The sequence below is a fragment of the Argiope bruennichi genome, chromosome 1 (genome assembly GCF_947563725.1).
Source record: "Argiope bruennichi chromosome 1, qqArgBrue1.1, whole genome shotgun sequence".
NCBI classification, from domain to species: domain Eukaryota; kingdom Metazoa; phylum Arthropoda; class Arachnida; order Araneae; family Araneidae; genus Argiope; species Argiope bruennichi.
This window is the reverse complement of record NC_079151.1, coordinates 89,453,415-89,476,411: the sequence shown is the minus strand read 5'-3', so window position 1 is coordinate 89,476,411 and position 22,997 is coordinate 89,453,415. Positions and strand designations below refer to the sequence as shown.

Here is a 22,997-nt window from a genome sequence, read left to right as displayed (position 1 = left end):
TAAATATATAAATGAAATTAAGTTAGTTAGAATTATAAGAAAATAGTTACAATTATTAGGATTTGTATCATATATGGAATGAGCATTAAGATATATGCATATTAAATTCTTTTGTATTTGTTAACACTTTTTAGTAAAATCGCTAATAAAACTAATCATCGATCTTTCCATCGATGGCCATATTTTATAATGATGAGCTTAAGCTTGTCATATGCATAAAGTTGCTGTTGAATACGATAATTTATTTAAATTTTCCAGTGTTTTAAATCTGGTAGTATTGATTTTTATATTATCTGTGTAAACATCAGATCATTATCACGTTCTTATTGTCAGAATTGCCAATGTGTAAGTTAATGCAAAATTTTGTTAGCCAGTCAGATTTCATTCTTACAATTACTATTTGTGAATGTCAGGTCAATAAACATTTCTTACTAAAGGAAAAACGTTTGAAATAAACATGACAATAAGTGTAGAATAGATTTTGAAAATGATTGGAACAATGACGATGAATCAATATCCTGCAACTCAAGAAAAGAAAATCTTGCTGTTGCAAGAAAAAATTTAAAGTGTGATTTTTTGCTAAATTGTGCAGTATTCGTTTCCATCTCCAGAATATTTTGAAAAGTACCACGTTCCTGAAGAATATTAGGTACACCTTACGTAAGTTTTACTTTGAATTTTGAAAATTTTTGTCATTTTTGATATTTTACATAGATTTGATATTTATCCAAATCAAAAATATCATTTTTATCGAAATGTGTTTTAATTAAAAAATGAGTATTCATTTCATTTCCTTTCAAATATTTCGTCATATCTGTTTAACAAATTAAATCGTACCAGAAGGGGTTAAAGATTCAGGTACTGCAGTGAAAAGTCAGCACATATATTTAATATTATGTGGGTAAATCAAAAAGTAAGTCATATCACTGACTCTCCGACCCTCCCGAAGGCACACGGATAAATAATACTGAATGACCGGACCGCCGCAACAGCAACATTGACGGGAATTGTGGATGAGTCCTAAGGGCCATCACCGGCCACGGTACAACCCTTCCAGAAGGAAGTACGTCCCGTCATCGATGGGAGGAGCCAGATCCCCCACCTATCTATGTACCCACCAGGGTGGCGAGATCCAACCACCATACCGGAAGCATCTTATTCTCATTTCGAAGTACCCCGCCGCCGGGGGTTAAGCCAAAAAGTAAAGAGACTTTAGCAATTTATCTTTTCAGTGTTTGATAACACTGCTGGTATCCGGCGCTGAATTATTGTAGTCGGCAGCATTTCTGTGCAACATGTCACTCTTATTTCCGTGTTATTTGTTGGAAAGTTGTAGACCGTTAAGTATGGCAGCTCCATTGTGGACCTGCACCAAGCAGGAAATGAGGGCAGTGTTTCGCTTTTTGTTTGTGGAAGGTGTTAACCTGCCGATATTATTCGTCGAATGCAAGGGCAGCATGACAACAGTTGTTTATAGCGAAGTAAGATTTGCGAATAGATAGATCGCTTCAAACAGTTAAGAACTTCTATATGTTGCGACGAAAAAGCGGGCATAGACTTCAAACACCGAGGACAATTTAAAAGTCGCTGATGTTATGGTGAAGGAAAACAGACGAATCGAAGTAGGCGACATCGCCAATACTTTACATATTAGTCATGGTTCAGTGTATTCCATCTTACACGACAGTCTAAATTTTCAGTTAATTGCATGCAAGATGGTCTGCCCAATGGATGATAGAAAAATAATAAAGGAGTTGAGGTTCGAAGTGCTGGAACACCCGACATACAATCCAGACCAGGTTCCAAGAAATTATTTGCCGAATGCAACACCCACCATCAACAGAGGTTAAGAAATCTAAACGTCAACCATTAGCTGGTAAGATTATGTTTACACTGTTTTGGGGCATGAAAGGTGTAGTAACCGTTCATTTCATCCCAAGTGACGAAACTGAACAGTGAGAGCAATTGTGACGTGTTGCAAATTAAATTGAAATCTGCAATCAGATCTAAACATCGTGGAGAAATGTGAAAGCGTGTTATCCTGCAGCAAGATAACGCTCGGCCACATTCTGCTCAATAGAAGGCAGAAACAATAAAGGATTTTGGATTCTAAGTGCTGCTACACTCGCCATACAATCCAGACCTGGATCAAGCGATATGTTTGGATCATTGAAGAAAACGCTGAGAAGATTTACAACTGATGAAGAAGTCATTGATGCGGTGCCAAATTGGTTACAGATACAACCAAAAAGCTTTTTTTTCCCTGGTGAAATAAAAAAAAACAACAACTTGTGAAACGTTGGAAAAAAATTAATTAATGTGGTTATGTAGACAAATAATGAATGTTTCAGTTTTCTATTATTAGAATAACTGCACTTTTTCTCAAAAGTGCCTTTACTTTTTGACTTATACCTCGTACTTGAAAAGGATGCCTATTTAAAAAATTAAAAAAAAAAAAAAATCTTTGCAATGTAGATGATTAAAATTTCTTAGCAATTTTGCCATTGATATTAAGTTATAAATTGAACGCGATTTGTGCAAGTTTTTCTTAAAGTAACTAGGATGGTCTCGACAATAAAAACTATCGAAATTTCAGTTATGATAAAAAGGCTTTATTCGAAAGTAAAATTTATTGTCTGATAAACCATTTAATACAAATAAAATGAATGATTTATTTTAATCATAAAACAATAGCAAAATATTTGTTTCGTAATTTTTTTTTTAATGACTAATCGAATTTGTGTTGTGATGCAATAATTTTCAAGTTGATAGTCACAAATCGGTACTCCCAGAAAAAATATAATTCCAAATAAAATCACTCCAAAATTATCATATATATGACCATAAATTTAATAATAATAATTTTAAATAAGTTTAATAATTATTTTCTTTTAAATATACTAATAATAAAAATTAAAAAAAAATAAATGTTCTCTAACTTGAAAATTAAAAAAAAAAAAAAATGTGATGATCTTAAGATTAATAATATTGCGCAGAAAAAAAAAATAAAAAGATGTTAAACGACGCTTAATGTTTGTAAATTTTGTTGTATAAAATTTCATACGATTATAATTAATAAAATGTGTTCTATGCGTACTGAAATAGGAGGAAAACATGTTTCGAGAAAAAAGGGGAACAGCTCTATCTCTCTATTATAAGAGCGACTGCTAAATCAATTATTAAAGGATAATGTATAAACTTCCGACTTTTCAAACTTATGTAAGTTATGCATTTCTGTAATTACTGAAACACGCTCTATTTTAGTTGAAAAATCAATTTTTTTGAAAATACAAATGTACCCATTTCTCTTCAGGCCCATATTTTAGAGCTAGAGTTCCGCACCATTTCCGATGGAAACAATTTCCTTGATTAAATTCTATTATATGAAAGATTATTCATGGTATTGTTTACAATGCTTTATACTCTCACTATGCTGATGGAGTCTTTTTTAAAAATAAACTTATTGCTGCTATTGTTGTGTACTGGAAAATAATAAATTAAAGCAACCCGCTTGCTAATTAGCTGCTGATACCTACTATAAAGATCTGATCAATTTTCTTTTCCGGAATAATTTTTTAAATTATTCTTTTACCTTGAATTTCTGTACACGTTTCCTGTCATTTGATAGTTTTATTCTTTGGAAAAGGCAACTTTTTTTTTTCTGGATACAAAATGAAAATTAATATAAATCTGAAGTATAATGCCATCTTATTTTGTATGTTTTTACACAGAAATAAGGAGCTTTAGATACTGTTACTGAGGTTAAAAGATCTGGAAGTTATGCCAACCTTTAAAAAACCAATACAATACTTAATTTATTTATTATATGAAATAATTCCAAGTTTGGTAATAGAACTGCGTTGTTTAACCTAAAAATTTTAATCTTTGCAGTGCGGAAGTTATGGAAAAAAGATGCCAGATTAAATCTCTTCGTCATTTGATAGTGGTTCAAAATCACAAGATTTATTACAAAACAGCCTTAAAAAATGGTACGTAAATATAACTAAACTAAACTTTATAATTAACTTCAAAAATTTGAGACATAGTGTCACTGTTGAGATCGTATAGAATTTTATCAGAATTAAAGACAATTAATTCAGATTTATTTAGCGAGATTTAAATGTCAAAGGATTATTAATTTTTATGGAGAAAAATGGGAATAAATCTGTTAGAACATAAAAAAAAATAAAAAGTTTGCAGATGTTAAGTTTTTTTTCTTTAAATTCTAGAAATATAGATATGTGTTGTTGTTCGAACTGTGGGAGAGTTATATAGGTATTATGTTCACCAATAGTTTAAATTGTAATATAATATTTTTTATGTTTCGGTAGTTGAAAGTAGCAAGTAATAGTTGTAAATAATTTGATCACAAGTTAACCATTACTGGAATATTCTGAAAGCTATTGTATGTAATATCCAGTAAATGTAATTCATTTTTTACATTCAAATTATATTCTAATATTTTCAGATTTTTTTTTAAGAAACATATATCGTAACTGTGATTAGAGGTGCAAAAAGTCGTTTATAAAGTATATAAAAAAGTCGTTAAAGAATAAACATAAATAGCATATTATAATATTGCGGTAACTGGGAATGAGTTCGAAAATACCAAACTATATTCTCGTGACTCTTGTTGGCTCCAAATTAATTATTTGAAAGTAAGAAACTATAAATAAACAAAAAGCGCCATTTGAAGATGACGTCACCTTACAGAAAAGCCGAACAATAACGTTACTTTTTTTTTTTTTTTTTTGTCTTTTATATTTCCTTCCAACAAAAGTGGAAAAAAATTAATTGCATGGGCAGTCGGAAAAAATCGCGAAGAGTTCGTTACATCTGGAAAAGACTGAAAAATTGGTTTCAGTGTAAATTCTTACCAAATTGGTTATAAAGAGTTTTAATTCACATGCATTAAATTTTTCAAATTAAGTACTTTTTCAAATGTACGGAAAAGTAAAAAGTATTACCTTCATTTGATTTGTTATCTTCACCCAATTATGAAAAGAACACAGTTGATTTCATACTTTTCGGAATAATAATACATTCTATGATTTTTGAAAATAGAATTTTTAATTTTTGATTTTGGGTGAAAAAGTTGAATAATGAACGAAAGCTGAAAGAATAGATTTATTGAGATATTAAATATGTGTCCTGCCTTTTAAGCTTTCGAAAATGTAATACGTATCTTTAATTACGGCATTAATTTTACTGTATATTACTATTTAAGTCATATATATATATATATATATATATATATATATATATATATTCTACATTTTTAATTCCATGAAAAATTAATTTCACTGCCCATTGCCCATTACCATTTAAGTTTTATAAATATATATTCTAGAATTTTAATTCTGTGACTAATGTACGCATTTCATTTTTTCAAAAACACATAATTGTATTTTACATATTGTGCTACCTGAATATGCGCACCGTAAAGACGTTTTTACTGTAAATTTTCACTGTTTGGCTATTAAAGGGTTAAGGTAATAGGAAGATGGACCCATCAAGCCTAAAGCAATATCATGCTGCAATATTTCGGATTAAAAGGTCGGGTTTTTAAATTTTTTTAAAAATCTGTCTTCCAAATCTACATGCTTGTAAACAATGGATTCAGCGCGGTCCATCTATCACTGAAGAATATAAGAATAACTAACATTTTTAAAGAAGCAATTTTCTAAATGCATCGATTTGCCTTTATCTTTTTATTACTTATTTATTGAGATTGCGTAAATATATGTATGATTTTTCTCCAGTGCATCAAATCGACATGCAGCGTTTTTACAATAAAAGCTAAGAGGTGGAAAAAGTAGAAATTTTTAAAAGTAAAGTAGAACATTTATAACATTTGCAATTTGCATACACTTCATTTGTATTGCATGCATATGGAATTTTGTTTCCAAATTCAAATGGAAGTTTTTGGAGTTCCAGGTAATGATCAGAATTAAAATTATCAGTATTCATGTAAATTAAATTCCTTCCTAGATATAATATCTTATTACTAATAAAAATAAATTTGTGTGCGTTGGGGCTTTACTGGCCAGGGCGTTTGACTTTGAGCCACAAAATAAAGCACGTATACATTTTAAAGGTTGATAATGTGTACCTTCGGTATGATTTTTTAAATAATTTTAATTAATTGGAAATTAAGCTTAATTTTAGCATTTATCCGCAAAAATAATTTTTATAAATTTATTTAATTATATTTATTAATCAAAAATAATTTATACCAATTTTTTTGTCATAATTTTCCCCCCATTTTTAATTAATATGAAGATTTAGCTTATTATTATTTTTTATGTCGAATAAATTTCAGTATAATGTATTTTTTAATAAAAAATTTTGAAACTGTTATAATTACAATGAAGATGTAATTTCAAAATCAAGTAATGGCGAAAAAATTTTTAAGTGCGCCCATTTTTAAATATTGCTGCTCGTTTCTGTGATATAATTGGATATATAAAGACATAGACAAAAATTTAGAGAAATTGATAGCACAATGTAGAGAGCGGTGTAAGGCATCTCAAACAATGAATTAATAAGATATTTATCAAAATTTGAAATTTAAAAATATTTTACTGTGGAAGCCATTAAGATATAGTTCCACAAAATACTTAACTAAAATTTTTTCGTATTCATTTATCCTGGCTAACCAATTTTTTGCCAAAAGCGGCGTGTTTTAAATAAAATTTTTACGTATCAAACAGTCAAAATAAAATTGCTTTGAAATTACATAATCAACAAGTTTCCCTTCCCTTCAAAAAAAAAAAATAAAATAAAAATATGTACGATAAAATATTGTGTTATTTTCATAAAATAAATGGTTCTTCCAAATTATAGATTAGGTAAAAATGTTTTTCTGGAAAATTTGTTGAATAAAACAAAATTCACCATTAAAAGTATACCAAGATAAAGTCCTTTCTAGACGAATATCCCTTGTAGCTTCATTTCTTGCATAATTTTAATTACAAGAAATATTTATGATATATCTTTTATTGAAAATATGATGATGCAAACTTTTGGAGTAGATGATATAACTTATTAAATTTTTTTTTCTCTTGAAATATATAATGAAGTTTTAGTAATTGAATATTTAAGTGAAGTATAGTTGCAGACGATCTTTAAATTTTGTGCGTAGCAAAATAACACATGCATGCATTTAAATTTCTTTAATAAACACAAGCAAGTAAAAAAATAATAGCACATGCATGCATTTAAATTGTTCGCTAAAATTCTTGATTAATGAAGATGTTGATTTCTTTTGTGTGTATGTGTGTGTGTGTGTGTGTGTGTGTGTGTGTGTGTGTGTGTGTTTGCTGTTATTTGGAAATGGTTTGTTTTAGTTTGGATATTTTATATCACTTTATATTACTGAAGCACATTGTTCAAAAATACTTTGATGATATTTTTATTGAATATCTTAATTTCCTTTGGAATTCATGTCTTTCAGTTGTTTTTTTCTTCTTCTAGGAATTAAGGTTACATTAATCATTGTATAAATTAGACTTTCTTTAATCTTCAAAAATCATTCTTTATTTTAAGTGATTTTATTTAAATGATTTTACTTTTAAACAAATGGAATGTCTAAAATTATTGCATGGAATATCTAAAATTATTATCTCCACTAATAATAAAGAGGATGTGTTTATGTGCTGGCGCTCTACATGCAAGATAATTTTACCTAGAATTACTAAACTTGGCAAATTTGTAACTTGGAGTGCACCTCAGAGCGATTTTTCTTTTGAAATTTAAATTTAAGCTGTATTTTGATTTTTTTCCTTGGTAATTTCCAAAAATATTATTTTACAAAAATAATTTTTACATTGTTCAAAATTTAAAAAAATACCATTTTAATGATATCAATTTAATACTTGTGCATATTTTTTTCTTACTTATTATTATTATTTTTTTAAATATTCTTTTGCGTAATTTACAATAATAGATAACATTGTTTCCTGAACTTCAAATCATTTTGATTGTTCCGTCAAAGTTTTGGTCGCGTTAATTTCTTTCATTTTTGAAAGATTCTATTTAATATCTGTGTAGTTTACGAGATGAACAAAGAAAATGAAGTTAGAGTACTGTGGAGGTTAGAAAATTGGTGAACCTGGCAATTATGTTTTTAATAGTGCTATGATATCGTGAAACTAATCTCCTTTAGGAAGGTTCGTAAACACAATGAATAGAACATGTGCGAAAATGTTAAAATAATACGCTTTAATGTTTAATAATAGTTTTGCTGATGAAACTATAGACAAGAAATTATATCTATGATATTTCTATTGGAATTAAATACAACCAATATCTCTTGCGAACCAGCTGGTCGATAATAAAATGTTAAAAATGCTCTTTTCATGTGTGCATCTTAAAATTAATTTGAACTTGTAATTGAAATTAATAATTAGAGTTGACAGTTACTTTCACCAAAAATGCTAATATAAGATATGTCATACTATCCAGCGGATTATGGATTGAGAATTAGACAATATTCTTCGCTCGAAGAATTAAACCCATTGGAATCAATTCTGATCTGGTGACTGCAACACTTTGCTTCCAGCCAAATATTTTCCATGCGCTCTTTACCTCTGAAAACCAAATGCAGCATCAACCATTTATAGATATTTCATATAAGTAATTACAGATAGCTTATAATATCATTTCTTCTGAATATTCTAGATGGTTTTTGTAATATTTGGAAAAATAATGATCCATAGGAATAATTTTTACTATTTGCTTATTCTTAAATGACGATACTCTATATTTCAGTATATTATTACTATAGAATTCAGTTAATTCGACTTTTTATGTTCCTTTGAATTTCGTATGTATTAATACATATATACACAAAAATATCGTCTGTTCGATTCCTTTGATTAAATCAAAATCAAAACTAATTTTTTGTTTTAATTTTTGAATTATTTTATTTAGTTTAATGTATTCTTACTTTGTGTCTTTAATATTTTTTTTAGTGAATAATATATTTAGAACCTTAATTCTCTCTACATTTTTACTGCAATGCATTTTTGCACTTAATCGAAAAAAAAAAAAAAAGATCAATATTCAAGAGCATTAAGCACGTTAAAAGTGAATTATAAGGCTTATTTTCTTATATTATATAAGTTACTTACAAAGAAATAATTTCAATTACAGAAGCAGTATAGTTATTGAAATTATTTTTATAATAAAAATAATTATATAAGTTATTAATATTACTCAATATTTGTTTATTTATTATTGATTTAAACAAATATTTAAAATAAAAATTACCATTTTTAGTTTAAAAGTCACCGTTTCCTCTTGCTCAAATGTTTTCTTAATTCGAATTTTTGAATAAATAAATTTTTATTGTATTTCTTACAGTTTCGAATTAATCAAGTTCTTTTATATTATTATTTAGTAGTAGAAAAATAAGATTGTATTAAAAACTATTATGATGAACTCGACGTATTTCCCTCTACTTATCATTGGTATATCTTCATTTGCGTGCTATGTAAGAGCGAAATATAGTCTGAAATATAGTAAACTTCGTTTCATGTCCAATTTCAAACTTATCAAATTTGACTCGTCTGTATCACGTGACTTTTACGTCATATCCAACAGCTCATCGTAGCCAGGAGCAGAGATTATTTTCCTGTTATAAGAGTAACCGATGTTTGGAAGGTAATTTTTGCCTGTAATCTTTCTGAAAAATGGCTTAGTATTTTGAACCACAGAATTAAAGAATTATGGTTATTTTTTGTAAAAAATGATAAAAAAAACTTGTATATACAACATTTTATTTTGATCCAATTAGATAATTTTCTCTTCAGTGCAAAAAAAAAAAAAAAAAAAAGTGTCAATGAAAATTCAAATGCCTGAAAAAAAGTATACAGTTTTAGGGTTCCAAATTATCACCATGAAATTTTCCATCAATATAAAATAGGATGCATAAAAAAATTCTTAAAAGACTCAGATAGAGCAAAAGATTTTCCATTAATAAACATTTATTACTGAATATTGAAAACAATTTCGTAATGGGTTTGTTCATATTTCATGCTACTAGAAAAAGCTTAAAATCACAAGATTACATATAAAATTTTTTTATGAACATAAGATAATGACATTGCTTAAGAAGTGATTAATTACAAAATATTTGGCTATACATTTAGGCACGACTGAAGACAAGTGCATAGGTGCTTTATTTTCCATTACTATCTAAATTGTAGGTACTTCAGATTGTCCACAGGAAAGCTTTAAATAAAATTACCTTGGAAATAATTAAAGAATAATATTAATTGTTAAAAAATAAATCTTTATCCAAAAAAAAAAAAACTTACGACAAACTGAAAAGAATATTTAAATATATATATAAAGATATCTGTCCATAAAATAAAGTGAGTTAAAACATATCATTTCAGAAAAAAAAAATCTCATGTTTTAAAATTCAAATATTGAAATAAAATTAACACTTAGAATCAAATAGAAAAGAGGGCTCTATGATTTCAAAAAAATCTATGAGAGAATTTTTAATATAATTTAATATTTAAATATTCTGTTTTTTATTGTTCTTAATTTGTTTGATTACTTTTCAAGAAAAACTGCTGTTTAGAGCTTTGTTAACTATTGAGAACACTGTGTGTAGAAATTCTGCTTACTATTGTATATAAAACAATATTAATTACATTTAGACATTGGTTTTTGCATAGGTTGATTTCTAATTTATAAGTGCATTTTTGAAGAGTTATATAATACGTTTATAACAAAATATATCGATCTACAATCTATTATATGATAATTAAAAACTTAAATTTGTCCTTCTCTATAATTATAAATTTTTACAAATACCAGTTGAATTTTGTTGAAATGATTCCAAATGTTCCGTGTATAAGGAAATATGAATTATCGGTGTTAATCTGGTAATTGTTGAGATTCTAATTTTACTTATTTTAAGATTCTTAATTTTTAGTTTGAACAGAAAGAATCTTCCTTTTTCAAAAAAATATAAATATTTCTTGAATTTTTTCTACCTGAAGTTGCTAGTTATCAAGCTATAGGCATTTGCATGCATTATGGAAGGAAAGACAGAAACGAGTTAAATTACAGCATTTTGTTCGAAGTGCACTATTTACAGGTATGAAATTTCATTTTGAATCCGGCCAAATCTCAATTGGCGGCTAAAGAACTTGCCAAGTTAAGTTTCAGTTTCAATATAAAATACGCCAAAATATAAATTTCATCGCCAAGGAAGATTTGAAAAAATGGTCAATTCACCGGCACTTCAATTCTATATTTATTGGATTTTTCAATGAAAGCATTGCCATATTGGAAAGGAAAAAGCTAATCTTTAGAGTTCCAAATGTTGCGAAATATTACTTTCGCCGCCAAGAAAGATTTGACCTCATTATGTGGAATGAAAACAGTTAAAAATTGTCGATATTTTCATTGAACATTTGTTATTTTGATTTTAACATGTGTGTGTGCAATATATATATATATTTATATATATGTATATATACCGATGATTGCATAGCTGCCTACTGAAGGGAAACTTAACTCATATTTGCATAAAAACATCAAGAAATAGCTCACTAATATTTGAATAATTCTATCCGTGAAATCACAGATACACAATGCAAACACTTTGGAACGAAAATACACCCAGTGCGTACACAAAGTAACAATATTCTCTTTGCTATCACTTGTGGTGAGCGCTTTATGAGAACACAGATGAATATACAGTGAACGCTGCAAAGCCAAGCGGATGAACATTTCTTCATAGGTCAATGTGATTGATACAAACTTCATGGAACATGTGAGGTAGTTGAAAACAAACATTTCATTGCAATTATGAAGTCCATTTGTTCGATACTAATTCTAAACTGTAGATATTTAAAAGTAATTTTTATTCTGAGGCCAGTTGAGCAACTTTTAATACCACAAAGTGTGAGCGATTTATAGTTGTCCAAGTCCAAATTAACTAATCATTTCAACTTGCGATTCTTTTTAGGTCTATGGCATATCGTCACACATGATCCAAAGATCATTTATTAAAGTTCTCTTAAGTTGAAATCCATTTGTCAGTACTTTTCGTTTCACCAATGGATACCAGATCGCCAATTTCAAAATGTAAGATGGTTGCTAAGTTATATTAACAATGGTAAATAATATATTATATGGCAAATGGAAAAAATGTACTCTATGAAAATGGGATATATATATATATATATATATATATAATAAAGAAATCTATGAATTCTGTGGTTAAAATGAAAATTCGGTTAAACTTGCAGCAGTGAGGTATATTTAAGCGTAATTATGATCGATTCATCGAATTACTTATCTTCCAAAATACAGACATCTTGCATTTTGGAATCGCCAGCTTGGTAAACATTGGTGATATGAAGAAAAATTGAATAACGGATTTGAACCGATCGGAAATTTTGATATATTCGGATTTTTGTTTTGAGAATGGCGATATATTCGTTTATAAAATGATCAAGTAATTGAAAAGGAGCCAGATATCTGCTGGTATTTGAAAATATGACTGTTTGAGATGTTTAAATTGGCAATTTAAGTTCAGTGGAACATCGCTAACTCGATTTTTTTTTTCTGATTCCTTGTACTTCTATAATATAAAATCTTAAACTATCATTTGCAATTGGAATTTTTTTATTACTTCGAAATCAAAACTAACAGCTCTAAAAGTTTGTTTTTACGTTTGAATATTTTTATATCTTGTTTTCCAAGTTATCGGAAGTGATCATATACAGAGCGAGCTTTACCTATTCTGCCAAACGAAAGAGAATAATAGAAGAGCCCATATGGATCATAAACACACTGGCAATCCTGTGTTTAAATTATGTTACATATCATGGAAAAAAAATTCTAATTTAAAAAAATTCTGTCAGATCTACATGTAAAATGAGCATATGTTTTGAAAAAGTTGGAAAATCTTATAAGATAACATCATTTTCATCAGAATATCCAGATTTAAACTCGGGTTATAAGCGCTGAAATCTTGGCGAAATGCAAAATCGTATTGTCGCCTAAATTTTTAACGTTGGATATCGCAAATTACCTTTCTTGCCTCAGTACATCAAATTTACCAAAAACTTGTTCATTCCATTAGCTTTCGAATGTGAAACAATAAACCATATCTGTTTTCTAGTTCAGAATAAGTCAAACATGTTGAAACTAGAATGATTAATTACGAGAATTCGATTTTGCATTTCGCCAAGGTTTCAGCTCTTGTAGTTTGGGTTCAAAACTGGTATTCTAATAAAAATAATGTCGTCTTATAGATTTTTTTTCTTTGCTTTTCAAGATATGTGTTTATTTTACATGTAGGTCTGTCAGAAACTTTTTAAAATAGTATTTTTTCTCGATTGGTAGCATAATCATTTGAACCACAATAACTTTCAGATGGTAAGATATTGGGCAGAGATGCCATAGAGTTTGTTTTATAATTAGCATGGACTTTTCTGATTATAAAACTCTTTCGTTTGGCAGATTAGGTCAAATTTAATCTGCGTATATAATACAAATTATAATTTATTTTATAATATAATTTAAATGGCATTGTTTATTTTCAAATTTTATTCTAAAATTGTTAAAATTTACTTTACTTAAATATTTATTAAAATTGTTATGTCTAAAATTATTTATTTTTTATAAAAGTAATATATTTTTTTAATTAAGATTACAAACTGTTTTTTATTACATATTAGTTATTAAGAAACAAATTGAATGTCATTTTTAATTTAAAAAATTGCTTATGATTCAATTTAAATAATTGCTTTTAAAGAACAAGTTTTTTTTTATGGTAGTCCTGTCAGCTACGAATTAACTATGAATTCTCCAATATTTCGAAATTTTGTATCCTGTTATTTTCTCAGCTTGCTTTTAATGCATTTTTAAAAATACACAGACATATTTTGCCATTTTTTAAACATCGTACTTTTTTTGGAAATTAATTTAATTTTGTAACGAAGGAAGATAAATTCATAAATGAATTGTTTATTAAATATTTTAATTCTTGTACAAACGGTTTAATTGGGATTACTTTGGAATTTTTTTAATAAAGAAATGGAAATTTTAAATTAAAATGCGAATATTCTTTCCAGTTTCCTCAAATTTGTTTGTTATTATTAGAGATAAGAACTATAACATTGATTTAGATCAAAATCTTTAAAAGGGTAGATTTTGCCAAAAGTGAAGCTTAATTGTATGGAATTAGTGTAAATAAAAATAAACAAATTAAAATAAAGCCTTTTTTTTAAATAAAATTAATATTGATATATGTTCGCTGAATTTGCTTTGAAACATATCTAGCTCACCAGGTCGGATTCGCATCATGGACTGTTCAGATTTCATATTTTTTTAAAGACTAAACTTTAACTATCATTATTGATTTTTAGACTTTTTTAAAATACATTATGTTTAAAATACATTATGGATTTATTGCAGTAAATCCTCGATTCTTAAATTTTGGAGTTAATATATTTTTAAAAATTTTATGTAGAAGCCGGTTGCGTTTTTTATATCAATGTCTCGCTGTTCTTTATTTATTATTTTTTTTTCACTCACATTTAACTATGGTATTAAATATTTGCTGCTTTTTAGATAAAATCAGCAATTTGGAATTCGATATTTAAAGAAATTGCTTTTAATAAAAACTTTTTAATAAATAAAAAAATGAAAAGGGAAACTTTCTTAATTTTGTTGAGGATTGCGGATTTATATTAAAATTTACTAAATAAATAAAAAAAAATCGTTCAATAGAGCTGCATGGAATTTTTTTTAATAAAAATTTAAGCTATTTCCTCAAGGAATAAGAAATTGATTTGATTGCTCAGATTAATCCAAGTATTTTTCTATTTATTTATTACAGGTTTGTTGCACTAGAAGATAGATTTTTCTAAGTGAAATATACAGTTATTTGCATAGTCCTTGCTTTTCCTAGAGATTCAAGTATTTACACTTGTAGAAAAATATCACAATATATACAGAACTGTATTGCTGGTTGAAAAATATACAGAACCAGGGCCTATAATATTGCTGAAGTAAGTTAGATTTAATGTTTTGGCAAATTAGCCTGTTTAAAATTAGTTTTTGAAAATGATAAATCAAAGATTCTCAGTTTAGATTAGTTTCCAATGCATGTTTATTAAATTTATATCAAAAATATCTTTTAATTTTCAAATTTACAGAGAGCCATGTCTTTCTTTTTTAATCTATGCACTGGATACTACTTGTATTTAAAGGATATATTTAAAAAATTTTTACCGTTAACGTCCTAAAATGACTTTTTGATTTAAAAATTATTATTTTTTTATCGAGAGATAAGGAATTTTTTTATTTTATATACTATACTGAAGACAAATAGCGGAAAAATTTATTACAGATTCAGAATTTTTTTACGAATACGAATTTACGAATCTTTTTATACAATAAGTTTATACAGATTTTATTTTAAAAATTACCGAGATTTTAAAATGTAAACAATATTTAATAGGTTTTTCAATTATGGGAATAAAAACTGATAATTCTATATTCAATTTTGATTGCCATTATGTTAAATTAAATTTTAAAAACTTAAAAAATCATTTTTTGTGATAATTAAGAAAGATTTTTGCTATTCAAGATAACCTCTCGAATCTTAATATATAACAACTACGTTTAAAAATAAATCTTTATTTCGTTATTGGCCGAATCTTTTATTTGTTATAGATCCCCTCCCCCATTTTTTATGTAAAAATTGATTTATGGTTTTGGTTTTAATTTTATAAGCTAAATAATTTATATAAGTTAAATTTAAAAGAAAGAAAAAGGCAGGTATTGGTTCTTCATTTCAGTCAGCAATCCAGTTAGTATTTATAGGCAATAGCCTTGAATGAAATATTTGTTTCCAACTTCATTTGGTGCTGATCACAACGTGCTCGGTACAGAGGTTTGGAACACCCAGTTCATTTAGAATAGAGTACAATGGATATATATATACATAATACGACCTTAGGATATAGTGCAGACAGCTGACTGCTTGACTGTGGCTATATTGGCACCATCCGGATTGCCATTGGAGTTGGCACCGGTCTCTTCTAAGCTAGCAGCTCGACTGAGAGACTTTTGAGCCGTGAGTTTGGGAGTGAGTCTTCCAAAATCGGCCACTTTTCTCGGTTGATCTAACTCTTTGACTAGTCCTTGCGGGGACAGCAGCTGTTGGGGTGAGGCTTGCTGTGTCATGAATTCTGGGAAGCAGGCAAACATGCTTTGCTGCTTCTTTAGCATTTTGTGTTTGGGTAATTTGGTTTTCGGCTGAAGATCGGAAGGATGAGCGAACCCTCGACCACCCAGTCGTCCATCCCAGACTGTGCCTGCCAAGTGAAGGTGCTCTCTGGATCCAAATGGGGAAGGCACTCGCCTGAAATCTTCGAGGCTCATACCCAGATCGTGCTTTGGGGAGGCTGAGCGCAGGTCCCAGTAGAAAGAATCGAAGGATTGCTCTCTTTTCAGATTCCCACGTAGTAATACTCTTTGAGGAACAACGCCTCTCCAAGAATGACCTTAAATGTATTGCAGACATGGGAATTATTTTTCATAAAAAGTGTCTTCAAGAGATAAATTATTTTAAAAAAAATTCAAATTCAGTTACATTTTTGAAATTAAACAATGAAAATGCCTGGAGCTAGCATATAATATTTAGCATAAATATTTAAAACTTTAATCCCGGAAATGAATCTTTTCATTTAAAAGATATTTAAATTATTTTAGCATTATCTGTATTATACAAATGGCTTTACCTGGGGTCTTGGCTTCCTCAGTGACAGGAGTACCTGGAGGTAGATCAAGCATCATTCCTTTTGTAGGGTTGTTATGAAGTTTAAGTAGAGGAACTACATTCTGATTGGCTAGCTGTAGAACCACCTGGGAGAGGTTTAGAGCTCCTGCAATGTTTAGGATTGTCTGATGGATCCCCAATAGCCCAACACGAAGACCAGTGCTTGTGCTCCATATGCCGAGTGTATTATCATCCGAAGCTACAAATAACACGATTATTATGATCTGTGCATCAAGTAAGCAATCACTTTACTTATGTTTACTTATGCGATCACTTTACTTAAGGATTATGTTATGTAATGTGGAAGAAATATTTGAATAGAACCTTAATGAAAAGCCATTTTATTTTTTTAAAATAAATTAACAAAAAATTAGGCAGTTTATAACTATTAAATGAAAAAAATAAGAACTAATTATAATAATATTAAAGAAGATCCATCTACTTATAAGAAAAAAAATTCTTGAACAAAAATGGAAAGTACATAAACAATGATTGCTGAAGAAACGAATGGAGAATGCAAAAGATGTAATTTGAAATAAATATATGGAATTTTAATCAACACCAACTGCATTGATTCGAATTTAGAACAGCTTTGTCAATATTTGTCGTTGTACCTGAAAAAAAAATCAATCAAGCAACAAGCCTCAGCTGTTCTTCAAGTAATTAAGAAACGCTAATAAAATGGAAAAGATTAAAGTTGTTAATAAACTGAAAAAAAAACCCAAGAAAGTAAGGATGTATTTACAAAGAAAAGCAAATTTGCAAGAACTTGTCCAATCGACTGAAGAAATTTGTCAATTTTAAAGGTAAGTTTTACATCAAATATTATTTTTCGGAACGTATTATCATGAATTTGTTGCAAAATTTTATAGATATTTTGCAGAGCTTAATTACTTTTTTCTCTATTTTAAAGTTAGTAGCTTTATATGAAATTCATTTCAGTTGATATGCTAACAATTTCGTAAAGCTTATCTCTATATATAAAACGCTAACGTACGTTGTACATATATCTTTCTTATTTATTGTTGTCGAATGTAAATAAACCATCATGCGAAAATCATTGATCTGTTTTACAACTGCGTTGATTCAACGCATCGCATAACTAATTAATGGAGCTGCAAAATATTATTAGAAATGTTTTGTAGATATTTCGCCTTGTCATCCAGAGGAAAGAAGATTTAAAAGAAATCAAGAAATAGGCTTCAAATATATTTATCGAAAACAAAAATAAACTTCGTCAAATGGATAATAATTATAACTTGCCTATGAAAATTAATATTCGTATCGTCCAAAATAATTATCTTACAGATATTGTCTTTGTATTATCTTCTAACTAAAACAGTTATCTTTCTAATGAAACCAATTTTATTTCCGTGAAATTTCCCTCTTAATTTTAATAATATTTTAAAGTCAAATTGCTATGTAATAAGGTTTTTGAGGAGTTTGAATTCCATCATCACAATTAATGTTTTGCGATGATGGAATTCAATCCATCAAAGCACTTAATGGTGTATTTTTTCCGATTATTACTTCCGTGGAATGATTTTCACTTTCGCTTTTATTCTGTAATATAAAAACTTTTTTTTTAAATTTGTAGAAAGCTAATTCAATTGAATTCATATTTCATGTATGAAATAATAAAGTGAAATGTTTTCCATGTATTATTTGCGAGCCTAAAATTTCAATAATCTAGGCGAACAAACTAGTCGTTTAGTTTTATAAAAAGGAATATGTTTTTATGATCCATTAGAATTGTATTTTGACAGCCAAAAAATACATAACAGCAATTTTAATTGGCATGAGTTGTAGCTTTGGCTATCATCTATGTTACCTTTAAAAGTTAGACATCTGTTATTGATATTTAAATAACCAGTCTGAGTTGTCTCTTCAAAACTTTTTCGCAGACTCTCTAATAAATTTGTTATGTCAGAAAATGCCTTACAAGGCACTGGCGTACACTAATTACAAAATATTAATGATTACGACTTTAATATTTTTATTGAATCTATCGTGTCATTCTTGGCAAGTTATTTGGCGAATAATCCCTCGCATGCGCTTTCCAAAAATCGAGTTTTAGATGCGTTTTTCCGATTGAATGCGATTTAAAAAATATTTGACTGAAAATTACATTTGTAGCTACAAAATCCCATATTAAATTTTATATATTCAAGTCTCTGCGCTTTTGAATTATTTCATTTACGTGTTTTTGAAAGTACATATCGATAGATGGTCAACCCGTTGTTGGATTTTTCACAAAATTTGACAGGTGTCTATACTATAGTTGTTAAACATAAGTACCGAATTTTATCCAATAGTTCCTTCATTTTAAATTATATTCGGACAGCCGATCTTTCTATCAGCGGATTTTGCTCAAAATTTGATAAAAATAGTCAAATTTGGTGTAAAGACTGTATACCGAATTTTAACCGTCTAGCCCAAAGAGTTTTTGAGTTATCTGTGTCAGACAGACGGACGAATGGATAGATATTTTTCGATCTCAGGGAGATCTAAAACGAAGACATTCGTCAAAATGTCGAGTTCGAAATTTTTGACGATTACTATGCTTTTTATGTACTATATATATGAGAAAGTTTTTAATATGCGAAGTAATGTTTAAATTAAAATATTTTAAATATTAAAACGACCTGTAAAGTGAGTTGTCCTACTTTAACTAGATCTGAAACAAATTTTTCAAAAGTGCAGATTTGGAAAAGTAATTTTCTTTTCTTTTAAATCGGTGCGAATTTTTTGGAAATCTTGTCAAATATATGTTACACAGGAGAAAATAACTGGTAAAAATTTCAAATCGACATCTGCATTATTTTTTGAAAAATTTGTCTTTTGGGAAAAATAAGGACAACTAAAAAACATAGAAAATAGAATTTATGGACCGAAAAATAATCGTACTTCAAATAGTATTATAATGATTGATTTAAAAAAAAAGATATGTTTATTCAGTAACATGTCCTAGTTCAAATTTAGAAACCTGTTTTGGATAGCCGTCTCTAAACTTAGACCAATATAATCCAAGAAAGCACTTTTTTTTAACATTTTGATAATTTTCATGGCATTTGATTGTACTATTAGATTCAATAGCAGAAAAGTTCCTCAGTAAATAACCCTGTTTTAACATTTTACTTCATTTATGAATTATGCATAGTATTACAATTAATGGCTGATTACCAATCGGCAGATATATTAATTAGATCAGATCCATGGTACGTATACTACTAATGACGTATTACATTTTTTTAAGGTGCAATTTTTAACCTAAACATTTTGATGACTGTAAAAGGGTTCCCCTCTTAAACTTATTAAGCAGATATATTAATATTTTTTTCTGTTTTTATCGCCTCCGTTAGACAGCAGTCTATGATGCAACACTGGCCAAATGTAAGGATAATATCTTAGAAATTTGTATCAATTCGAAAGAAGAAGAAAGCTTTGCATGCAATTTTCTGTTAAAAAGAAAATGTGAATATTTTTGACAAAACAGAATTTTTAATATCTTTCAATAATCTAATCATTGGGACATTGGATTTTCAACTAAGCAATTAATTAAAAACAAGATTAGAATACTGCTGCAACTTTCGCTTTAAATTAATGAATGTTAAGCCTAACATACTGAAATCGGTTGCAATGAAATTGTCTCAATCGTTTCATAAAACCTCATTAATAACAATATAATTAATATGAATTATTACAATTCTATTTGTATTTCATTCTGATACAAAAATCTCATTCGCGAAAATAAATTTAAAATTCTTTATTTTTTGATCATAACGCTTTGCGTCTTAATTAGAAAATGCTTTGATAATGGTTCACATATTTTGCTTCTCATTTACCTGGTTCATTAATTGAAAAAAAGATTAAGACCATCTGAAATGGATAATCCTTACTCTTTCTTGCACGAAAAATACAAAGGAAAGGATTGAAAAATTCGCCCTCGATATCTTGTCGAATCTCTACATCTCACATCTCCCTGAACCAGAACAACACATTTTTGGAAATATGTTGTAAGCGTAAGCAAAGCGTTTTTAAGTTTAGATAACTCAGAAAACGCTTTGAATTAGACATATGAAATTAGGTGTATGGTCTATACATTAAAAGTTTAAATTCCAGTCAAATTTTACTTATATAGTGGAGGAAATCTGTCTGTCTGTCTGACTATCCGAATATAACAATAATTACAAAACGAAGAGAGATAGATGAATAAAATTTAACCTTTAATTACAAATATGTATCAAAATTTAGTATCAAATCCGACAAGCAGTAGACCATCTATTAGTCTATACTCAATGATTTATATATATGAAATTTCGTATATGATTTTATGATTACAATTGTAATTCTGTGTTCAATTGATAGGAAAAAAAGGCTTTAAAAATATAAATTTGTTTTTTTTTTTTTTTGTTGTTTTTTCTTATGGCACTTGCCATGGACAAGCCCGCTGTTACGAAAACAGCGATTTTCAGCCGGTGGGGGAGCATCTCTTGTTTTTTTTTTTTTAGTAGCGCCAATTAGAGCTAAGAGTACGACTTTGCTACTCACGCATCACTCATTCGCTTGCACAACCCCTTTTTACAGGAGGGCACATTCACACATCTCACAGATAGAACAACGGAAGAACAACCATGCCCAAACCGGGACTCGAACCCAGGACGCCCAGATCACGGGGAAGAAGCGCTACCCCTATGCTAGGACGCCGGCTTGTTTTTTTTAAACCTTTGTATTAACCGCATCCCAGCATTTATTAGTCATAAAAAGTCTGTACAGATCGCACTATAATATGCGTTTTGTCACTTTCGTTTGCCAATAGCATGCTTTTAATAATATGTTTAGTAGAAAGTATATGATAAAGTTTCGGAGAGACCACTCACGCTATAAAGAACATATAAACTACCATAGATAGGAAGAAAAGCTATGCTTCTAACGTTAATATTTCTAATGATATATTCAGTTACATTACCAGATATTGCTAGAGTCCCATCTAGCGTGAGTTTGACATTGGTGACAGTTTCTGTATGTCCTCTAAGAGTGAAATTGTCATTTCCTGTGGTGAGGTCCCAAACGATGAGATTGCAGTCTGCAGAACCAGAGACTACCAGTGACGGACTCAGAGGAGCGCAAGCAGCACATGTGACCAGGCTTTCGTGACCCACTAGAACCTGAAATTATAATGGATGGATAAATTAACATTCTTTGAACAATTTCAAAAATTGAATCAATCCTCTTTTAAATTAAAGAGAGCTAGGTAGGTTTCAAAAGTCATCTTTCAAACTAAAATTTGATACATGTAATAATTATTAACTTTTAATTTTTAACTAAACAATACTTTAGAATATTATTGTGGGAAGATAATTTATTATTTGAAATTTAAGCTTATCTTTAGGGAAAGTATATGTATTCTAAAGCTAAACCATCAGTATTTTAAGCCTCCCATACTAATTTATTAGCTCCTTAATTGTTCTGTAGATAACTTCATTTTCTTGCCCATTTGCTTCAACTCTTTCATTCATGTGGCTAAGCTGATTGGAAATGAGAGAATAATAGAGCAGATAATTTCATGGGTTGCTGAAAGAGAAATCGTGTTTTATCCTCCTCTGACTGACACTAAAACATTGGAAAGTAATTTCCATTTTCTAGATTAAAATCATCCTTCTATAGGTTTTAAATATTAATATTCCACAATTTTAAAGATGAGTTATTCCTTTCATTGTAAGAAAGAAATATCCAGTTATTATGCTACTAAACCTTTCACAAAATACATAAATAAGCAGTAGGGTTGTATAATATTTATCAAAGATTACTTGCTGGTTGAGCCATTTTGGATTGTAATTGTAACATCCATAACTAAAAAGCAATAATTATGACTCTGTTTAAATGAGGAACAAAGGTTTTATTAAGTTCAATAACATTTGAATACGGTGAAGCAAACAATTTTACATCCTTCCATTCTTCATTTATATAAAAGATTGCATCCGATCAGTGGATTTATGTTTCAGGATGGTATGACTAAGGAATCGGTGAAAGAAGATTATGGTTTCTGTCCTTTTCACTTGAAAGCATCATTTAAAAACTGATAAACTTGTATGTGTTTTAGCAACAAGCTGTTGATGCTATCTGGGTGGATACTAGAGATATATTTCCAAGAAAAATACAAATGTTATCTAAT

The 22,997-nt window shown here is 28.7% G+C and overlaps 1 protein-coding gene across 1 annotated transcript in view; it reads right to left on the bottom strand.

Moving 5' to 3' along the window:
- Positions 1-15,831: 15,831 nt before the first annotated feature.
- LOC129965666 (protein qui-1-like) overlaps positions 15,832-22,997 on the bottom strand; it is a 149,258-nt gene continuing 142,092 nt past the window's right edge. The window contains exons 22-24 of the mRNA XM_056079766.1: positions 21,792-21,990; positions 16,785-17,021; positions 15,832-16,547 (exon numbers count right to left, since the gene is read on the bottom strand). Coding sequence (XP_055935741.1) covers positions 15,997-16,547; positions 16,785-17,021; positions 21,792-21,990 — 987 coding nt within the window. The 3' untranslated portion in view covers positions 15,832-15,996. The remainder of the gene's footprint in view (positions 16,548-16,784; positions 17,022-21,791; positions 21,991-22,997) is intronic.